Below are 22934 nucleotides of genomic sequence, written 5' to 3'. Positions count from 1 at the left end.
CAATTTCCTTTAAACACCACATACCCCTTGGCCTTCCAGGAGCACTACATCTTCTAGATCTTTCTTCTTGGTTTCAAACAAAAAAGTGTTTAAAAACAGCAAAAAGTGGACAAAACAAGTATACAAAAAGTGGAATGATAAACAAGTGTACAAACTGAATTCAGAGCCTCCAGAAACTCCCCTTGTCTCTGCAGTTAGCTGTCTGGGCAGTTGAACTCCAGTAATGTCAGAAGAGTGAGAGGTTGAGTCTTTTTTTTTTATTTTTTTCTTCACCAAGTTTAAGGGCCTAAGATTAAGCAACTAAACTCAGAGTTGGGGAAATTCAGACCTTTTTTAAAAAAAAGTCTTAATGAATCTACTGAAGAAAAATTTTACCACTGATTTCAGTGGGGTCGTAACTTTTTACTCTAAATTCTAGTATGGATTATGAGAATAATTTGCTCCAAGTTTCAATGCTAGAACCATCACCTGCAGTTATCCCTTGCTTGGCTGACCTTAGAAAGTGGGTTTTTGTTGTGCTCCAGTACCCAGGTTTTTTGCATGAATGAGCTGGGATCAAAGTCAAGCAAACTGCGAGGTTATTCACATCATGTGCTGTGGCTGTAGCCTGGGAGGTGCTCTGCTCTGTGCTGCAGCAACCTCATACTGACACTCCATAGCTCTTCTGTCTCATGTTCAAGGTCAGTGGTTTAATTCTCCTCTGAGCCTCTCTGATCAGAGAATTACCAATATGTTTCCTCTGATACATGAAGAATAGTTTCAGAGATGCAGGCTTGGAGCTGCAGGCAATTGAAAAAAAATACATCTCTCTAGCACATGGCTTTCTTTTGGAGCCACAAAGTTGGAAACTTGACTGGATTGTATCATTCTGACTGAAAAACATAATTTCCACCTCTCTAGCCTTGCCCTTTGAGACCTCTTCTCCCCCATATAAAGCCCAGCTTCCTTTTGAGGCTATTCTCAGAGATACCAAAAAAGGTCATACCTGCATCAGAAAAGGTATTCTGTATCAAATATATTTTGATGCATTATTTCCTGAGAGTTTAGCCTCTCATCCAAACCCTACAGAAGGGACATGGTGACTTTGGTATGTCAAAGACTTGTTTCCTTCTTTTTTATAAAGCGGAGAGAAATCTTCATTTTCAGCTGGGAACAGGAAACATGTTTCCACTTCTATGTTTTCCCCATAGCAGTCATATAATTTTTTTTCTGGCTTGGGATAGTGGCAGCACAAGCCCTGAAAATGCATTGCTACAAATGAAAGCCTAGTAGTTTTATTGCAGAAAGCTTCAAAACCCCCCCATTTTGGTGGTAGGATGTGAACAATATGTAAGTGTCCTGTTCTTTTGAAGGCATCTCTCTTGTCTTCCAACCACTAGCCAGGAGCAGAATTCTCAGTGCAAGATTGGAACTATTTGGTGTGTTTTTAAACTGTGAGGCATGTTATTATGCAGAGTATAAGACTACTATTTACGTAAGCAACGTGTACTTATACTGAGGGCTATTCTGAAATAGGTATGAACATCATACCCTATCTTTTGCTTTAAAAACCCCTCTGAGGTAAATTAAATGAGAACTGAGGTTATATTCAGTACGTAAGGAATACTCCTTTAACGTATGATGCTATCACACATTATAAGAAACTGGTAAGTTGTAGAAATTTATAGTATGTGCTTGATGTTGCATGTATATATATACACTCTGTGTGTGTGTGTGTATATATATATATATATACAGTGTATGTATTTTGGCACATAAAACTGCTTTGCTTGCATTAGTAATAAAGTTAATCTTTAGTTTTATGTCTATAAATCCTTAATACACTTCCAGAATGTGTTTGGAATTTGGTCTTGCAGATTTGCTGGATGGTGATTTTTGAGACTTTGCACATTTTATTTTAGCCAGTCCATTAAGCAGGAGCATTTTATAAGTGATCTACACCTTATTCTCCTTTCCCAGGATACAAAAAGTTGGAATAAAGCTGTAACGAAAAACAGAGCAGCCATTAGGTGAGTTTGGTTTTAGTTATTCATGAGGCTTTTCAGATTGTTGATGTAAAACCAATTATCATGGTAATACTTGATCTGGATCTTAGTAATCCCTCTGTAAGAATAAAAAAGAATACAATCTATAAATGAAATTGATGTAAGCATATCTGTGTGAGAAGGGTTCATTTTTGAACATATCATTTAGAGAAGGAGTAATTTGCCAAGTTCAGCCATCACATTCAAGTGTTAGATTTAAGATGCAGAACTCTCCATCGGTGTCCGAGCTTTCATCAGCTATGGCAGAGCAACCAGAGTCCAGCAGTTGCTTGTTTCCTAATGGATTCTTTACAATCCTAAAATCCAAAATAAAATTATGTTCAAGAGCAATCTCACAGGCTTCTGGCGAGCAAGTGCTGAAAATGAAATCCTGCATGAGAACAAGGAGTTTGTTTAATGGGATTTTACCAGATGAAAAGTGAGCGAAGTAAGACTGATCAAAAATCCTGCTGCAGCAGGGTCTGTCTGCCAAGGAGACCGTGCCACCTCGTTTTCTCCAGGGATTCAAGGATCGTGCATCTTTTCTCATGGCAAGCTCCAGTATGACACAGCAACTATTTTAAATGTAAGAATAAAAACAGTGTAAAAGCAAAAGCTGTTGTGTTGGTGGGTTGTGAATGCAAGGCATGAGGGGAGGCAGTGCTCTCGGTGGTGTGGAAGTTCAAAAACGTAGATCCAAGTTTTGTGCCACTCACAGACATCTGGACTGCTCTAGGGTAAGTAACGTCTCTTTGTAATACTACGGGTTCTTTCTTAGTAAAAATGAGTCATGAAATCTTCCTCTCCACTGTAAACCATTCTGAGGCATGCTTTGTTCCCACCAAATAACGTTGTCACTGTCTCTTTGATTTTTTGCTTGGTATTTCATTGTTGGAGTGCCCATGAAAAGAAGTTTCAGCAAGCTGGAATTTTTTTTTTTAATGCCCAGGGTCTGTCTACTTTTCCTACCATCCACTATTGATTGCATGACACTGCAGTATGATCTTTCCACATGTCCATTCCACCAGAGCCACATTGCAGGGTGGAGCTTTCCACCTTCATCCCATTAGCACGGCCTTTCTGTCTTTATGCTAGATTTGTGGTAAGGAATCAAACACATTTGGGGGAATATTTTCAGTTCAGTGGTGACTTTTGATGTGCGTCACTCCAAACATCTGTGCTTAGCTTACAAAAACCTGAGTTCTTCAGACAGAGCTGAAGGCAGCATAACTGACCTTAGAACCACTGGGTTTGGTTTACTACTGAACCAAAGATTTCAGAACTATTTGCCCAGCTCTGCTTCTTAATACCAAAATTCTTATTTCCTCCTTAGGTATCATATTTGGCTGTGTGAAGTAGAAAGGGAGTGCCCTGACAGAGGATCCAGCAGGAGCTGAAAGAGCTGCTGTCAGCAGCCCAGACCCCATCAGAAGAGAGGTAAGGACACTGATACTAGGAACTAAAACATCGCATGTAGGTGCGTATTGAGAAATAGCTATGTCTGTGAGGGAGATTTTGGCTTATATTATCATTGTAAATATGCAGACTGGCATTTCAAATACATTTGAGGAGACTAAGAGGCATCTAACTTCCTTTTGATTTCAGGAAAATTAGGGGTACCTAAGCCAATTTGAAACTCTGGCAACGGCTTCTTTGAAACCCAATGAGATCCTGTACCTTGAAGCAACATCCGCTAGTTATTCTAAGGAAGGCCATTAAGCAGATGTGACCTAAGTCACCTCTCTTCTTGAACTCTGGAAGGACCTGAAGTGGCTCCCCAGACACCAATGAAGAATTCCTGTCTGCTCAGAATGCCACTGTGATCACTCTAAGTAGTTTTAAGACCCATTTGTGGAGCTCAACAAGTGATAAAAACCAGAAAGTTGTCCAGCATCCATCTTGGAAACTCATATTTCCACTGGCTTGAAAGAAATTTGATTGTAGAAAATTCTGATATTCATCTTAGTCTTTCTACTGAATATTATTCATCGAGTTAGTGATTGCTGAGTGTTGCCTTGCTCTAGCTCTGTCCTTTAGGTGGTAAAAGCTTTTATTGTTCTGTCTCTTGAATTTACATCTCATGATACTGAAAAATTAATTAATTTAGCCTTTTAGGCTTTCACATTGGCATGTGAAAAAAAGTTATTGCACCTTATAAATACCTGAAAAAGGCAAGTACCACCAAGTTCTGAACGTACAAGTAGTTCCTGGCAATCCATCCTAAAATTAAAACTCCCATAATGAAACCTAATTATTTGATTGGATATACAATCAGATTGTGTGTTGGAATAGTAGAATTTGTTTGTTTGTTTGTTTTCTTGTGGAAATTCTTTTATTCAGGTTTTTAATGTAACATTGAAATTCTGAACCCATCCTAACCACGAAAGTGAGCACTGCTTAGCTGAACATCATAGGCCTGTGCTGATAGGATCTGATGTTGTCTTCTTACATTGAAACTACAGATGAACCTATATTAGATTTCACTCCGATTATGTCCAGGGAAATGAAATGTTCCTTCACCTAATCAAATTGTGACTATGAGCATAAATTTATCCTAATTATTTTGAACAAAAGAATCAGATTTTACAAATTAAATACAGTTATAAAATATTAAATGTATTTTGAGACATTTTGAATGACTAACAGAACAGAAAAAGGTAACACTTGGATGCTACAGTAACAGGGGGGTTGAAGACCAGAGCATGGGCAAAAGCCTCAGCTGGCAATGACCGACAGCCTGTCAGGTTCCTCAGCAGAGTCATCACAGTTTGCACTGATCACAGATTGTCAGGCGCAAAGGTTACAACAGGTCTGGGGGAATCTCAGCATGATTTTCACATCTCATTACTGGTGGCAGTGGGCTGTGCAGAGGTAAACAGTGCTACAGCCTGTCCAGGTGAGGCAGGAATCAAACTCCACTAGCAGAGTATCTAGAATGGCTGAAAAGAACCCTAGGGCATCCACATTCAGGATTAGACATGAATAGTTCTTCAGGAGTAGCAAGGTGAGCCCCGCCTGGCTTGGCAAAGATGTGCCAACTCCCACCAGAAGTCTTCAGAGAGGAGTTCACCGTCTTTGGTTTCCCTCAGCTTCTGCACAGACTTCCAACAATCATGATATAGGTTTTTAAATTTCCCTTTTCCTGAGAAACAGCTTTGTTCTGGGAGATTAATTTTTCTCTCCTTGATTCAATCAGGACAGAAGGAAAGCATGTTGGATATTTAAACATAAACTCAGTTTTGGAGCAGAATAACTAGAAGCAGGACTAGATATTTTAAGTGCAATCATAAAAACATTAAAAAATGTAATCTGGTCACAATTTCAGAACATGAAACATAAAATGTTCTCTTTGTTGGGCACTGCAACTGATGTGCTGCCTGCTGGCTTCATCCTCAGAAGAACCGGTAGCTTTTAAAATTGTAGCCTTGCCACAGAAAATTAACACAGCTTGGAATGAAGCTGTATCATACTGCTTAGTATTGTTGTTACTTCTTTTTACAGATAATCTGGAGGTTGTTTAACAGCTATCAAGGATAATCTCTGGGAAAATCCAAAGGAAGAAACTGAGGAACAAAGAGTGGGGAAGAGTTTAGCTTTGCTGATGTGCTCCTGACTAGACCGTGCTCATCCTGGACCGCTCTTCACTCTTCTGGCATCCTCTTCCCTATCAGTTTTAAGAGGTGCTGAACAACCTTCTGAATAAGAGTCGAAGACACCTGATGCTTTGAGGTGTTTCTAAAGCAACATATTCCCTATAATTTTAAATGTCACTGTTTTGAAAATAATGATGAAAGAGGGGAAATCAGACTTGCCTTTAGCTTTTCCCTTTATTTTTGTATGTGGATTATTTTCACTGAAAACCACAAAGTTTATAAACTTTGTAAAGTTTTTTGGTATTTTTTTTTAAACATAAAAATATTTAACACTATGTGTTAAATATTATTTTGTGAGAATGTTTTTTAATAATTGTTGTTGATCAGACTTCCATCTTTAGCTCGTGCTGGGTCACATATAGTTTTAGGATTAAATATAATCTAGGATTTCCTGGACTGAGTAGTCAGTTCAGACTGTGAGATATTTCCATAACAGTCAAGCACTGTTACATAGGTACAGGTGCAGCAGAGGTTTAGATCATCTGTGTTAGGTCACATCTCACATTTCTTGTTACCCCTCTGTAGCACTGGCACCTCACACAGTGCTGCTACAGCACAGCCTGTGTACTCTTTATTCTTGCTTCAGAAGATAAAAGTAGTAGTTGAGCTTTACGACCAAGGCTGTGTTTACAGGGAGCGCAAAACCACTAGCGAACCAAAAAACCCAGAGTTATTTATGTCAGAATTTCCTGGTTCTGCTGTAAAGCCAGTATGCAATACCCATGAGCACATCTGCTGTTGCACCAAGAGCCTGGGAAAATAGCAAACGTGCTATGTGGTAAAGCTGTTGATGACCTTTCAGGAAAACTAATTGAGTTATTAACAGGCAGACAAACACAAGTCCCCGGAGACACTGTACCGGGGGGGTTCTGCAGGTGGATCTCACCTCTTCCATACCCTTAAGCTCTGAAATGGATATTGCTTTGCTTTCCAGCTACAAAGCACGTAATTGCCTGAGGTCAAAAACAAAGAGAAAACAAATGCACAAAATGCTGTGTCTGCATAGATTACATCAATCTAAATGGGTCTGAGCTTGGACTACTGAAACCAGGGGAAAGTTAAGAATTTATTTATTTAGGAGCAGAATTAGACCTCAGATGAAAAATAACCCCCACTCTCTGGAGTATTTGTGTGCTGAGAGCATTGTATTTTTTAAGGAAATTACAAAAGTGACTGAAAGGAGATGGTCTGGGGTTTTTTTTATCAGTCCTTTGGAGATTCATTCCACAGAGAAAGCTTTTAGACTGCCTCCTGTCTGAAGTGTTGTACTTGAAGTAAGCAAAAGACATGCCAGAGAGGAACTGTATCATCTGCCTTGGGTGGTTCTCTAGTACATTCACATCAACATCTGCTCTGAATTCTGTGTTCTGGGAGCATGTGGTTACATTTTGGTGAGCAAATGAGGAGCATCTGTGGATTTCAGTGCTACTACCATGAAAATCACTGGTGAACATTTTTTCAATGTGTGCTGGTGGAAGGCTGTTGTAGTACATTCACTGGTGGTTGTCATACTTTTTATTTATTCTGGGACTCGGTGGACAGATTAGGCTGACCCATCTCTGTGTGTGTGTCTCCCATCATTATTGCACTGAATAATGGTTAAGGACATTTTCAAGCTGTAGCAACTGTGTTGTGTCTCAAAACGTATTGAGCAATTGTGAGCAAACTCATTCATTGATTTCAGTCTCTCCACACTGGGTTGAAGATGGGCTTAATGTCCTGTCAGGGACATATGCCAGAAACACCGTGCACTCAAAATGGCTCTGTGTGTGTGTGTTACACAGCTTGAGCTTGAAAGCCATGTAACAGCCACAGTAAAGTGAGGAATGGGAGAAGTCATTTGTGACATGGTGAGAGCAGATGGAAGATATTGTGCCCTGTTACAGAGGTGTGAAGTCCATTAAACTCTGACCCAAACATTGCTGCTCTGAATCTCACTCTGTGTGTTCCTAAAAGTGTAAATTCAAAGTCTGAGCACTCCACTGTTTTTTTTCTCCAGGTTTCACTGGGAATTCCATGTGGTTGTCATTGCCCTGTCCATTTTAATTCTGAGTGCATGGGCTTCCAGGCTTCTTAAGACATAGTTATCCTTGCTCCCAGTCTTGACTGAAAAATGGTAGGAGGAGAAGCAGAACCAGTTGAACAGCAGTCAGATCAGAAAAATGGGGTAATTCTCTTTTTAGATCATCTTAACATTAGTAAATACTGACACTTCAGGCAGTCTGCTCTACACTTTTTAAAAAGTGTTACAATGAAGGACAGGTAGCCTACAATAACTTCAGTATCTGATTTTACAGAATATCATATGTGATCTACCAAGGTGAAGAGGTCATCTAACAGTGAATTCTACAGCAGTAGGTTGGGGGAGCTGGCTCCGAGTCCACAATGAGACACAGAAGACAAAGAGAAAGAGGTTGCACATGAGTTCTGCAAAGACACTGATGCAAAACTCGATAGTTTCCTTCTGACTATTTTCAGAGCTTACATTGTTTGCAAAAATGACTTGAAAGCTTTTTGATACTCCTAATACAGCAATTCAGCAGTTTTCCTGAAAGATTTGCCATGCGTGGAAGACTGCAGAAGTTCCACACATGGTCTCTAACAGCCTGATTCTGCCTCTGCTTTGTCCATTACTTCCATGGCTGCTATCTGTGCTGCTTGTTTCTAGCAGTATCTCTGACTGTTCCTGACTCTGATCCTTAATTATATCCTTTGTGGCCCCTATATAGAATTATAGAATCATTTAGATTGGAAAAGATCTTTAAGATCATCAAGTCCAACTGTAAGTCTAACACTTTTTAGTCACCACTAAATCATGTCCCTAAATGCCACATCTACACATCTGTTAAATGCCTGTATTTGTATACAGTCTCTCTATATTATATAGTCTATGTGTATGCTTATATATAGCCTACATTTATCTGAGTCTTAGTTTAAAACTCTTTTTCCTCTGCAGGGTTCACTGCCTACAGTAGCAATACTAGCAGACCGTACTGGGATTCACCTAACCCAAGTGTCTCAAAATCGAATAGCTGGAGTCCTGCATCACGCTGCTGCCTTCCAGAAAGGGGGTTTTGTCTCATCCCTTTGTCACCCTGTTTCATAGCAAAGACTTTGTAGCTGAAGTTTTCATTGATGGCCCATGTAGAGCTGCATGTATTTTCTCCGCAGAAGTGTCCATCAGATATTACAGGTGGTATTTATTTGCACCAGACTTATTACAATCCTTATGTCTTTATCATGCCAGTTCTCATACTGTGTTTAGCTCCAGAATCTGAAAATAAAGCCCCACTGTTGCCATTTCCACAGTCATCAGTGCCATAGTATCGAGTTATATATTAATTTATGGTGGATTATCTATTCTCCAAAGGCAGTGACCCATAAATGCAGTTATTCATACTCAGCGCATTTTCCATCTTCTCTCAACTTTTTCAGTGATTGTGCCTTTCTTCAGAAGGTACTTGAAGAAATGAAATCTGCACTTTTGGGAGGAAATAGTCCCCACCATGGAACATGATGTGTGATACTAATGAAGGGCTACAACTGCTCAGAGAACTAGAGCCAGGAGGAGGTAATACTTGCCTATTAAGTACTAGGCAAAAGAAATGATGAGGAGTTGAAAGAAGTCTCACCTGATCACAAATAACATCTCCAGGTAAGCACAAGCCATTTAAAGAACATGAACATTTATTTTTTTATTCAGTAGTTGTTCAAATACTCTACTCAAAAATGAAAGATACCATCTGCTAATGTTAAAAAAATATAAAATCTATAATGCCATGTTTTATTCCTCTTTCTTCACATGAGTCTCACTTTAATGAAGAAGAGTGGACTGCCAGAGGGTTAATCACATCTCTTCCATATGGACTAACTGTGAATAGTGGGTGGAAGTCCTGAGAAGTTCTTGTTGGCTTTGTTTGGGGTTTTTTGAAACACGCAGATAGTCACAGTTTCAAGCCCCCACTTTGGCTGGACAGAGTTGGAAATGTCAGCTCTGAGGGGAATTCTCTGAGAAAACTGTGGGCAGATGAAAAATCAGGAGACTTAAAAGGGTTACTAGAACTCTAGCTTACCCATAAGGAGACATGGGATAAAATGTCATAAAGAGTTGCTGCTCTGTGTACATCTGTTCCATTTGGAGGCAACAGCTCATCTGGGAATATGCACATCATAATACTATTATTGATTTTTCTGTCCCATGTAGGAGGGAAATAATCGTTAAAAAACAGTTCTGGTGGTTAAAGTCTCCAGAAGCTCCCAGAGATCTGTTTTTGTGCCATGAAGATTTTACTTGAGTTTCAAGTGCTACGGTCGCCATGGAGCATCCAGACACTCTGCAAATTATTCCACCAGTACCACAAGACTTTTGCACTTTTAAATTTCTCAGATTATGAAGCTATTGGACGTTGTGAACAGGAAGTACCTGAGTACTTTAATTTTGCAAGTGATGTGCTGGACAAGTGGTCTCGGATAGAAAAGGTAGCATTTCTGACCATGTAGATTGAGTGGGTTTAGTGAAACTGTGCCCCTGTCCCCATAGTGAAGTCTAAACCCATCACTGGCTTCAGTGGGAACAGAATTCCTCCTTTATTTCTATTTTAACATAATCTTACATTGTAGAGAAAGGAGAGGCAATTTGCTTTAGTATCAGAGGGGACATGGTGCTTTGTCTCCGTGACTCCGATTCAGCAGTGCGTGCAGACACAGGTACACAAAGCCAACTTACCTGCCTTGGAAAAGGCCCCTTTTAAACAAAACATGCTTAATATCCCTGCCTTAGAATATGTAACACTACCAGATTCTACTGCATGGAGCATCCCAAAAACTCTGCAAGGAGTAACCAGCATATAATTTACCCTTGTGTGGTGTATAGGAACGAAAAGGACCATCAAATCCAGCTCTGTGGTGGATAAATGGAAAAGGAGATGAAATCAAATGGAGCTTTGAAGAGCTGGGCTTCCTGTCCCAAAAAGCAGCCAACGTGCTCTCTGGGCCATGCAGTCTGCAAAGAGGAGACCGAGTTTTTGTGATCCTACCCCGAATCCCCGAGTGGTGGCTGCTGAATGTGGCTTGCATGAGAACAGGTGGATTCTGTCGTTTCTGCTGGGCTGGAGACTGACTCTTACCTTCTATGCCAGAAGTTGGTTAACAATTCATTTAACAATTGCATTTCCTATTTGACTTTGTAGCTTGATGATTTGACAGTCAAAGGGGATGATGGGTAGTTTCTTATGACTGATGAAATTACCTTCATCATTTTTCTTTCACTGTCTGTGGCTTCTGTTGATTGTGTTACATCAATTTGATTTCATTTCAATAGACCCACGTTAAAGCTGCTGGTGTTTACTGCCCCAGAGTTATACTATCTGCTTACACTGTGCCTGAAGCAAAGGCTCTCATAGAAACAAAAGCTGTTTCTTACCTCAGATCCACACATCTGTGTTCAAAGCCAGGTGTGGGGCCTTGTTTTACCTTCTCATTTCTGGATTGAATGGTGCTGCTAGTCAACAAATCAGGGGAAGCTACAAAGTTATCAAGACTGAAAGTGAAGCATACCTAATAAATTTCCAATTTTATTGCACTTTCAGGTGTTGTCATCATCCCAGGGACAACACAACTGACAGCACAGGACATTTGCTATAGATTGCTGGCTTCCAAGGCTAAGTGCATTATTACAACTGATGTGCTTGCTCCTGTGGTGGACTCAGTTGCATCCAAGTGCCAGTTTCTGAAAACAAAGCTAGTCGTATCTGAAAGCAGCAGGGCTGAATGGCTGAACTTCAGAGATTTGCTCAAGTAAGTGCCTCTACCTTAACTCCACCGTGGTTATCTCTAGTGGAAAATTTCCCACGTCTTTAAAATGTACTTGAACACTTGTATCTCATTAGTGAACTAGATACCTTTAAGGGGGTGAGAAAGACATCAATTTAGTCTTTTTTATGAAAAAAGGGTGTATTTGGAAATAGCTAAATTACTAACTCAAAAATAATTACGGCCTTATGATGTCTAGTTTTGTTATATATATAACTATGAAATAATACAGAAAAATGGACAGGAAAGCCTCTTTTATTGTCAGCCATGGCTTATTTACCCTCTAAAGCTCAAACAAAAATATCCTATGGAAATTATTCCAATCCGTATTCCTAAAACTTGATGATTATAAGGCCAATGTGAATAGCTTTTCTCTATGAAAGGCTAAAAAAAGGCACTGCAAAATGAACTTACTGTGTTTAGGAATCTACCTGCCTCAGGTGCTGAAAAGCAGCTACTAAATGGCATTCAACAGGCAGCTCTTCACTGCAGTGCCTGGGACTGTTGAGGGGGGTGGAGGGGCAGGGTGGGGAAGGGAAGCAAATACCCTGCTGCAATCTGCTCAATGCCCTAGGTGTGATTTTACCAGCTGTTTTGTTAAAAGCATCTATGTAGCTAAAACCATTCTTTCAAGGTGGGATCCAAGTTCCTCAGTCACTTTAAGAACTTTAGAAGATGTACCATGTATTCTCACAACCAGAGCTGTCTGAACTAGCATTACCTGTGCAGCTCACTGTAAAGTCTCCCTGCATTTCCATCTGCTCCTTCAAACAACTGCCCACTTCAGTGTTACTAAACTGGAAGACAGAGGAAACAGTAACACCGTATTGTCAAAGCTTCTAGAGCTACTGAAACGTTACCAGGTCGATTTGATGAATCCTCCTTCATGCTAGGCTAATATTCCATTGCTCAGTTTTCATGGCAGAAGGTAAAATTGATTTAGTAGAAACCTAAATATTGTCTGGAACTACGTCAGTCCTGCAGAGGCTGTCACTGGCAGGCAGGCAGGCAGGTAGGCTGCCTGGTTTCCTCGGATGGCTGCCTTGCAGAGGGCTAGCTCTCTGGCTCCAGGGTTGCTCAGCTGTCAGGCTCCCACTCTTCCCAGAGTGCTGGGCTGCTATCCTGCCTGGATCTCTGTCTCACCAGATTGCTGGCAGCCTGCCTACCTAGTGGCCTAACTGCACAGACTTCCCAGCTCTCTGAGTCCTGGGGTTCCGTAGCTGACTGCTAAGCTGGCCAGGAGGCTGCGAGGCTCGGGAGTGCTGGCTCCTGGGCAGCCTGTCTGCCTGCCAGCCAAGCACAGGGTGACAGCTGGCCTGGGGAGGCAGACTTCCTACAGTCAGCCTTGCAGGCATGGGCAATGTTTGCATGCCAAGAAAAACCTTTCTGAACATCAGTCCTGGCACAGAAAAACGGTTTTGCTTTCCCACTCTAGCAAGAGATGAAAAATATTTCCCTGTCATGTGACCGACAACCAAGAGTTTGAGCCTCCCCATATTTCCCTAAGATGACAAGGATAATTAACTAGTGGAACCACCAACCAAAAGAAATGGTGGGTCCTCCCTCAACTAATCCCATTAGGGCTGGAAGATAATGCTTTCTGGAGGGCACTTAGGTCAAACACAAGGTGCTGTGCCTTTTGGTGGTTGTTAAGGGAGGCAAATAAAAGAGAGCCAATTGCCATTTGTACTCTGGAGGAAGTGGACATGGAGAATAGTTAAAGAGGAAGATGAACAATGCTTTCATACAAAATTAACAATGCAAGAGTGGGGGGATCTGTGTAGTTTCTTATCCCTCACATTTCACCGTACAAACAATCCTGCATATGTTTGGCACAAAGGATCCAAGCTGAGTGTGTAGAATAACACCAGCCACTGTTTCATATAACCTTGCATTATTTTTTAAGGGCTGCCCCTGCTGTCCATAATTGCACGAAGACAAAAAGCCAGGATCCAATGATAATCTATTTTACCAGTGGTACTACAGGCTCTCCCAAAATGGTTGAACATTCCTATGGAAGCTTTGGTCTGGGTTTTTTCCTCTGTGGAAGGTAAGGTATTCAGCTAATTATGCCTTTACAGCTCTGAAACATGAAGCAAACAGAAGAGATTTTCTATGTGATAAAATTATGATAGATCAACAATGCTGCATATGTAATTTCTTTTGGTCTCCTCAGCTGAATTGTACCCAGAAAGCAAGGATCTTGTTCAATATGGTATATGGCTCCATTTCAGAAACTGCTCACCTGTTAATCCAGGCTAAATAATGAGTTAGGATACCAGGTGATTTTCTTTACCTTTGCCATCAGTATAAAGGCTAGGAAAAGAAGGCATTTATTTGAGCTCTTGAGTTTCAGATCAAATTTACCATGCCTTTCTAAGTAAAACAAAAAAGAAAACCCAAACCCCTCACATTCTTAATTACTGCTTGCAGACTCCCTTATATTGCCCACCTTTGTCTTCAACAGATACTGGATGAATCTGACTCCCTCAGACATCATGTGGAACCTGTCGGACACTGCTTGGGTAAAGGCAGCTATTGGGAGCATATTCGGTCCATGGTTCCAGGGCACATGTGTCTTTGTACATGCCATGCCACAGTTTGATCCAAGAACAGTCTTAAATGTAAGAACACCATGCTCACAATGAACAGTTACTCATATTTCATGTTGTTTTCCAGGCAGGCCACAAAACTAAGCCTCTTAGGTTTATGGGATTAGCTGTTTTAAGATGGCATAACCACAAGGTGATTGTTCCTTGAATAGGAATATAATACAGGAAGGGTTTTGCTGCATGACTCTTTTGGACACAGGATATTACAAGCTGCTTCCAATCAGTAGGAGTTCCTGCTATTACTTAAAAGCTCTCCCCTACTGTATTTCACTATTGAAATGATAAATGAGCTGAACTACATGTAAATTAATATTTCAGTTACACTGCTGTGACCCTTAAGATAGGCAAGTCAGCACTGGAAAACAATGAAGGGGTGAGATTGGCTTATTCTGAAAAGAAATTACGTCCAAGTTTCTTATGGCAATCTGAGTTTTAATATATTAAAAGGATAGAGTCCTGTTCCCAAATGGCTCAAGACATCTACATGGAAGAGTGTACATTCCTAACATGTGGAGGTTATTTGGGGAATTTAATCCCGTTTCATTTCTTTTCTAAAATGGTAGTTTCTAGCTTCGTTTTCTTTTCTGTATAAATTTCTTGGTCTTGCAAAACACAGCTGCATGGGGTTTCATATCTGCATAAAATGAAGTTTGATAGTAGAGACTGCTTTATCCATGGTGTGGCTGGAGTGAACGCTGGTGAAGGAGAAGTCTTCCCCTTGCTTTTATTTATTGCTATCTGTCCCCCTTTCTGAGCAAATTTTCATTGCAGGCAGAAGTGATGCTAGAAAAAAAACAAAACCAAAATCAACAACAACAAAAAAAACCCACAAAGTAAGGCTTAGCTCTACCTGAGTGACTGTGAATCATCTGCTGGTGTAATGGGTGAGAAATAACTATGTATCAGAGAGAGCAGAGGTTCAGCTGAGATCTTTATTTTTCTAGCAAGGCACTCACGTCCTGTGTTCTGTCCCAGGTAAAGGAGGGTATATAAATTTGCCAGTCCAAAACAGCCTTTTAATACAGCATTACTCACAGCTCAGCCAGAATTCATGGAGACTTGGCTCTGCAACTCACACCCTTTGTCAGGACAGCTGAGGGAATTGCAGTGTCTGAAGATTTGCAACAGTCCATTTCAGAATGTGTGGGGCTAGATACAAGACTGACACAGGCAAAACGTTCAGAAGAAACCTGTAAAGTTAGGTGCCTCCATTTTGAGGTGTGTGACTTTGTCCTAGAGTGAGATGTGGGCTTTACTGAGGTCCCCTGCAAAACTTACGTTGCACTTCCAGGTCCAGGTTTTCATAGCACAGGATGGTCCTTGTGCTTCAACTGAGCACCAGGACAAATGAGGCATACCAGTGATTTACCACAGCCAGTGTTTCACCTCTCCAGCTGATGTTAGGAGCACTGTAACATCTTTCCTGAACAGTCTTGACAATGACTTTGCCTTCCATGTAAGTGAGGTTATAATCAGGTCTTGTAACTTGTGCCATAGTATGTACTAGAAAGGAACAGTTAGCAGCAATTTTTTTTCCCAGAAAACAATATTGTTTAACCCTTTTTTTTTTTTTTTTTCCATTTTTCAGACCTTGTGCAGATACCCCGTGACCACGCTGTGCAGTGCCCCAACTGCCTACCGCATGCTGGTGCAGCATGACCTCACCAGGTACCACGTGCTGTTGCCAGGCTCTGTAGTAGTGGGCCCTCCTACCCACTTAAACTCTCAAGAGTGGTGGAAATTCTGTGCTGGACACAGGGGCTAGGAGGCAGAGCCTTTTTCTTAGCACTGCAGAGAGACAAAATCCACCCTTCAGGCATCTCCAGCCTGAGGTTGAGGGCAAATTTTGCCCTGAGGAATTGCAGACAGTAAGTACAGAGGCTGGTGCTTAGCCCTTAAAGGAGTACGTGTGGCTGCACTGACATCAGTCCTCTCCATCTTTGCAGCTCACTGATTTGGCAGCCTCTTTCTAGCCCCACTCCAACTGGAGCTCAAGGCTTTCTCTCAAAAGTAACCCTAACTCCAAGAGAGTCCAGCGTGTCCTGAAGTCGTGAGGTTGCACATACGGGTGTTAAGGGAGGGCAGAATGTGTCCCTTTCCATCCTTTGGTACTCAGCAGCATCCTCTGTCTGTGAAGGTATCCATTCAAGACACTGAAGCACTGTTTGACCGGCGGGGAACCACTCAACCCAGAAGTGATGGCAAACTGGAAAAGCCAAACAGGACTGACCATCTATGAAGGCTACGGCCAAACCGAAATTGTACGTCCATCTTTTTTGTAAAAGGTTACAACACAGCTATCACTTAGAGGACTTAAATATCCCTCTTGGTAAATATGGAACTTGGCCATTCTATTTGTCTAAAAAGAAAGATGACATTAGAATACCTGGCAGCCACCTACAAGAAGGTTTATTGTTTTGCTTACAATTATCACTTGGCTATGATAATGCTTCTAAGGCTATTTAAACTGTAATATATGTTGAACTTTTTGTCCATGACTCTCAGTGAGGTTCACAAATGTTTCAGCTTGCTCAGATGGAAAATTTAGATCTTACACCAGCTCAACTGTGGGCATGACAGTGAAAAATACCTGGGCTAGTTTTTTCTTATTTCCAACAGGGAATGATATGTGCAAATATGAAAGGAATGAAAATTAAGCCAGGTTCCCTGGGAAAGGCAACTCCCCCCTACAATGTTCAGGTATGGTGGTTCCTTCTTTAGTTTGCTGTTGATATCATGGGAAATAAAACATAAGAGTACAACATACCATAGAAGTTTTGGTACCATACAGTGGTATTCAGGGTAGACTGACTTTTTTGTTTGAGCTGTTAGCTTTAGAACACAGCTGTCTTAAATGGAAAGTTATAATTGACCCATTTGCCTTTCCTATTGCAGATTATAGATAAAAATGGCAGTGTTCTGCCTCCTGGGAAAGAAGGAGATATTGCTATCAAAATGGATGCCAAGCGGCCATTTACGTTTTTCACTCAGTACCTGGTAAGACAAAAGTGAATTTCCAGAGCCAGGTCAGGCCTGCAGCATGGTCTATCTATTTATACCAAAAGGAGCAGGTACAACACCAAAAAGCTGTAGCTTGACCTGATGGTGTTCTGACTTAGGAAACTTCCATTCTCTCCACTTTCTTCTGCAGACCTACCATGCGATCTTCAGTTCTGTATCTGCCCTTGTGATAAGCTTTCCCCTCTGGAACAAGCAAGCACAAGTTCTTACGTTCTTGAGACAGAAAACAAGCAGTGAAAGATACTATGGGTAGTGTCCAAAGAGGCAAAACTCATCTCTATGCTTAAGGTTTCTTGGCACTTCTACTATTTAATTTTTGCTTGTTCAACAGGACGATCCAGTGAAAACTGCTTCCACAATCCGTGGGAACTTCTATGTCACAGGAGACAGAGGGAGCATGGATGAGGATGGATACCTATGGTTTATGGGGAGATCTGATGATGTCATCATATCCGCTGGGTTTGTAGATTTCAGTTAAAATGCCAAGAAATGTCTAAAAAATAACCATATACCTTTCACCTACTTCACCTACTAAGCACCTAACGTCTCCCCTCTAGGTATCGTATCGGGCCGTTTGAAATAGAGAGTGCCCTGCTACAGCACCCGGCTGTTGCTGAGTCAGCTGTGGTCAGCAGCCCAGATCCCATCAGAGGGGAGGTAATCAGTGGCCACGCTCTCGTTCATGAAGTGCCTTGTTGGACAGAGCTCATTCTCAAAACTTCCACTGAATGCACAAGACTCCTCATACAGCTATACAGACGTTTCCATCAATTAACCCAAAGCAGGGAGAGCAGTACTTGCATATCTGTATTCTTTGTTTTTTGTTCCAGTGAAAATATAATCCTTAGTTTCCTAAAGAACATGACACTGAACATAAAGGTGAATCTGGTAAGACCTGATGAATACTTTGACCCAGTGCCTGGAGAATTATATTCTTTAACATGTTTACAGAGAAGGCCCTAGGATCTGAGAACTTTAACAGTGCTTTACAGAACTTTTACAAATTTGGAAGCAGAGTTTGAAACTTTTATCATGTATTACTTAGGAACTTTAGCAGGGTAAGGGAGAAACAGTCTTTTGTCCTGATTTTAAATTTGCTCATGCAAAAGCAAATTTTGCCCTCCTGCACAGGTGGGATACAGCAAGCCTGTATTGCAGGCAACACTCACTTATTTTCAATTAATGCTTCTTTTCTTAGATTGTTCCCATTTAATTAATACTGTATTCTTTATTTATTTTCCCTTTGTAGGTGGTAAAGGCTTTTGTGGTCTTGTCTCCTTCCTTTAAGTCACAAGATCCAATGAAACTGGCCTGTGAACTGCAAGATCATGTCAAGAAAGTCACTGCTCCATACAAGTACCCCAGAAAGGCAAGTACATTAGTGTATTGCAAAAAAAAACCAAAAAAAATCCAAACCACCTATGTTAACCATGGGGAGGACTGAAAGGCTAGAAACACAAAGATTAGACTCAGTTCAAATGCAGTAACAAACAAAAAAAGCCCAAATATATGCTGTGCAAGAAAAATGATGTGTTATTTTAAAGATCTTGGAAAATAAAAGATACAACACAATCTAAAACCAAATTAGTTATTTCCCTGGTCACCAAATTCTTATTTGAATGAAGTAGGATGGAGACCTGTGCTGTTCTGAAAAAAACTTATACATGAAATACACTCATTTTACTTTTTTTCTCTTTTGATCCAGATTGAATTTGTTCAGCAGCTGCCAAAGAATATTGCTGGGAAAATCAGACGGAATGAACTGAGGAACAAGGAGTGGGGACAGACTTAGTTTTCACAAGCAATCTGAAAAAGCTGATGCCTATAAATGTCATTCATAGTGGGGCTTTTTCATTACAACTGTAAGCACTAACATAGGATTATATTTCAGCTGTTAGGCAGTGATTCTGTAATAATGCACAAGGTTTAAAAACTCCCAAATGTACAGTTTCTAAATGCTTATTTTCTTGCTTAAGAAAAAAAATCAAGCCTTTTTAGCAAGGTATATGCAAACACATCTTCAGCCACCTGACACTTTTCAGAATTATGGCACAAGTGATTACCAGGTGAACAAGCAACATGTTCATTCTTTGAGAGCAGATATTTTAACTCACAAGAGGCTTATTAATGAGGAGATCATGATGGTATTTAATGAAGTTCCCATAAATGGCCATAGATCTTGCACACATCCACATTAAACACCCTGCTTGTATGAGTCTTGAAAGTGTCAGGATTTAGGAATGAATGTGTCAACAATGAATACTCAGTAAGTGCAAAATAGGAAAAATCAGAAGTAAAAGAATACAGACAACTTTAAGACTGCAGCATAGGTGGCATCTACATCTCAGACACAGGCTTGACAGATGGATGGATGGTAGCTATTCAGCAGTTTCTTCTTAGGCCCTGCAGGCATACAGATGAATTAGAGAGAAAGAAAAAATAAAACAAAAACCTACAAACTATCTGTGAGTCTTTTTGTCCTTAGCAAGGTAAGTAGGCTGTCTTGAATTGGGATCACCGACATCATCCACCAGTCAGAGCTGAATTCTGTGTCTGGTCTGACCTGGTATGAATCCTGTGTATGATGTAGACAGTGCTGGTTTCAATCTGCACACAAAAAGCTTTAAAATGTAAAGAAAACACCAACAGAGGTAAGAAAGACGAGTTTTAATTAATGGGTGGTAAAGGAAACAAGACATGGGGAAAAAAGGTGTTTTAATTTTCCAACTTCTAAAACAATTTTGATAAAAGAAGAAAATATAAATTAAAAACTGTTGAGAGACGACATCTTTATCATTAAACCAAGACAAGTAACAAGTGGTGTTTTTCAAGATAAGTCTTTTCCCGTTAGTAACCCACAGGCTTTTATGATAGAAATGAAGTATGAAAGCTAGACATTTGTACAGGAAGCATACTCCAAACCCTGTTGGGAAGCAGCTTATAGCTGCACGGGTTTTGGTTGCTTTTGTAGAAGTCACTGGAATAGCAAAAGAACTGCTGTAACAGACAACAGACTCACTATTTTCAATGTGAAACAAAATTAATGCTGCAAAGCTAAAACTGTAACAAAAATTAAACTTGATTCCCTTTATCCAGTACAGCGTAACAGAGAGCTTCCTTCATAAGAAGTTTCCAAGCAGTATTTATATTCAAATTTTGAGACCTAAGGGGGAAAAAAAACCCAAACACCTACTTTAATAAACACCCCACCCCAAGAATTAAGTCTTTGGAAGGAGCAGCAAAAAGCTATTTGCAGGAAATTACTCAAAAGAATTCTGTTTAGTGACTACAGCATTTCGTATAAACCAGTAACTGCTGTATACACAGCTAATGTAAACACACATGGAGCTTTTGCTAAAACCATCTGCAGTGCCTGCACTGTACTGCTGGTCTGGAACAGTCAAATCTCTCACCCTAAACTGCCTTGTATTCACATATTTTGATCTTAGCAGTTCTTCCCATTTGCTTTCAAGACTTAGCATATCCTTGTAGAGCAATGTGTGTGTGTGTGTGTGTATGTATGTATATATATATATATAAATAAAATAACCCTCCATCATACAGGAAATTATCAGTTTTGGTGCATTCTATTGTTCACACAGAAAAACATATCCGAGTTCTGCAGTCACAGAAGCTGTCAGACCATGTCCTTAAAAACCCTCTGCAATCAGCTGTCTTATTCAGACCTCTCACCTGTCAGTGCTTCCTAATAGAGCTGATTCTAAATTACTTTTGGTTTCTGTAGCCATCAGATAAAACAGGGAGTCCACATGTGTCAGGATGGCAACATTTACATATCCGAGCACACAACCCCACTTTTTGTGCTAGGTAAAGGCATTGCAGAACAAAGCCATACAAGAATGACAGCAAGTTCACCACAAAGGTGCCAGGACTCTTGAGCACTCTTACATCTGCCGTAATGTCAGCTCCACCTCCAGTGAGCATTAGTATTCTTACACACGGATTTTAAAAAAGATTTCAAAACAAAACCCACTCTCCTCCTTAAAACACCCTTTCAGAACTCTAGGGCAATTCTTTTTACTAGGTTTTGATGGTGGTTACCTTTCCTCTCTACCACATTTTCTACACTGTCAGTGCATCATTTCCCTTGGGCTCAGCTTCTAGTTCACCTTGATTCTCGTTCTCTTGTTTTACTTCTTTTGAGCTCTTCTCCTCCTCGGTTTCTGCTTTTACTACTTTGGAGTTCTGTTCTTCTGTCAGACTTGATGGGTTTTGTTGTGCGCCTTCTTTGTTGCTCTTCACCACCTCCTGCAGATTGTATTTTCTGAACAGAACATAGTCTTTCACCACACTCAAGCAACAGACGTTTTTTATGATTTCCACCACGATTGTGTATTGTGGGTTATTAAGATCAACTTTGTTTTCTGGATTGAGGCTGCCCACAATTCCTGTAAAACAAGATGTAGTGTAAAAGATGCTGGAAAAACTGTTTCAGAGCACAACATGCCCTACTGAAAGGATAAAAGTTAGGAGACAGAAGGCAACGCCCCTCTTAGTTGTAACCAATTACTTGTTTTTGTAAATACTTAAAATAGCAGAATCGAGCAGGGCTCTCAGAATATACCACCAGTAGCACTGAAGTACCTGAAAAACTATCCCACTGCAATTACCAAGAAACAAAATACTTGAGAAAGTTGGAGCTATTTTATGACTTATATATTCAGTGGAAATAGTAACATGTTATTTTAATATAGCATCCAGAAAGCTCAATAGGAGTAATTTCAAAGCAGATGTAACTCACACTCCATATTCAATGCTGTACTCTTTTGCTTGGTCTCGTAAGTTATCAACACCAATAAGGAATAATGATGTCATGCTTCAAGTCTCAGAAGCTTTTGTAATTCAACATACACATTTTAAGCAATAAATATGTATGCCCGTTAAGACCACTTTTAATAATCTGGCCTATGTTATGATGCAGTTGCAGTCAGCTTATATGTGTGTTCTTAGTTTTCTGTGAAATCCATACATACCTGCCAATTCCTTAATTACTTCTTCCCTACTCATATGACTGTTATTACGAGCTTTGTAAACAATCTGAAAAGTACCCTTATTAGGGGCTTTAAACCAAGGCTCAAAAAATGTTTCCGTGTATTTTTTCATATCCTCCATAAAAGCCTTGCAGGTTCCAGAAATGGGCAGCATGCGCAGAATGACTCGTGTTTTCTTCTTTTTAGTGGCATGCATGTCTTTTAATATATGGTGCACCAGGTTCTCGGGTTCTACAAGAGAAACAGCTAGGTATGAGAAACAAATTGAAGGTATTTTCTCCCTTCTTCCCCCCTCTGAATAATAACCTGGGGAAATGCACACTTGGCTGCAGTATCAGCCTCCAATGCTTTTCTGTAGAGTCGATTTACTATACCAAAACTGGTTAATCAAAGCCTATTTTGTCAAACGAGATTCCTCTCCCGTTATCGACTCCACTAATGACAAAATTCATCAGCAATGCCAAAGGGAGGGGAAACACCCTTCTGGTATACATGTCTGGTATATATGAGTTTCCTGGAAGTCACACTCTGTGGCCTGTTACTAGCACTGCTCAGAGCATTTATCCCTGCAGCACCCGCAGCATCAGTTGATGTCCTACCTATGCCACGGGTTCTGATGAAGACCACGTTGTTGGCACCGCTCTCCACCGACTGGAACCGTCGCAGCTTCTGCTCTGTCGATGCACGGATCTGGCCGACTTCCTTCTTCAGGACAGCCTCAACATCGTCCTCATCCTCCTCCCTCTCGCTTCCAGACAGCTGTCCCTCGTGATCTGAAAACTGCACACACGGCGCGTCTCG

At 40.6% G+C, this 22934-nt stretch overlaps 2 protein-coding genes across 2 annotated transcripts; one reads left to right on the top strand and one right to left on the bottom strand.

Annotated features, from left to right (window-relative positions):
• The first annotated feature begins 9955 nt into the window (after window positions 1–9955).
• On the top strand, window positions 9956–18913 carry LOC103776189 (acyl-coenzyme A synthetase ACSM4, mitochondrial-like). Its single transcript, XM_008943688.1, has 13 exons — window positions 9956–10156; window positions 10551–10761; window positions 11266–11473; window positions 13395–13538; window positions 13956–14112; window positions 15689–15768; window positions 16238–16361; window positions 16720–16800; window positions 16996–17097; window positions 17453–17580; window positions 17679–17778; window positions 18371–18490; window positions 18827–18913. The coding sequence occupies exons 1-13, from the start codon at window positions 9956–9958 to the stop codon at window positions 18911–18913; spliced, it is 1743 nt and encodes a 580-aa protein (XP_008941936.1).
• Window positions 18914–21204: 2291 nt separating this feature from the next.
• On the bottom strand, window positions 21205–22930 carry THUMPD1 (THUMP domain containing 1; the record flags this gene model as incomplete). The annotated part of the gene is made up of 3 exons (XM_008943687.1): window positions 21205–21530; window positions 22116–22364; window positions 22733–22930. Coding segments are annotated over 3 exons (773 nt in total), but the record flags the coding sequence as incomplete, so codon positions are not given.
• Between the last annotated feature and the right edge of the window lie 4 nt (window positions 22931–22934).

Source organism: Merops nubicus, unplaced genomic scaffold, assembly GCF_000691845.1.
Source record: "Merops nubicus isolate BGI_N331 unplaced genomic scaffold, ASM69184v1 scaffold43877, whole genome shotgun sequence".
NCBI classification, from domain to species: Eukaryota; Metazoa; Chordata; class Aves; order Coraciiformes; family Meropidae; genus Merops; species Merops nubicus.
Note: the sequence above shows the minus strand (reverse complement) of the source record. Positions and strands in the feature narration are given on the sequence as shown.

Coding starts and splice junctions, on each gene's coding strand:
- LOC103776189 (XM_008943688.1), top strand. CDS start 9,956: ATGAAGATTTTACTTGAGTTTCAAGTGCTACGGTCGCCATGGAGCATC. Junction 10,157..10,550: donor AGTGGTCTCGGATAGAAAAG/GTAGCATTTCTG, acceptor TGTGGTGTATAG/GAACGAAAAGGACCATCAAA. Junction 17,098..17,452: donor CGTTTTTCACTCAGTACCTG/GTAAGACAAAAG, acceptor CTTGTTCAACAG/GACGATCCAGTGAAAACTGC.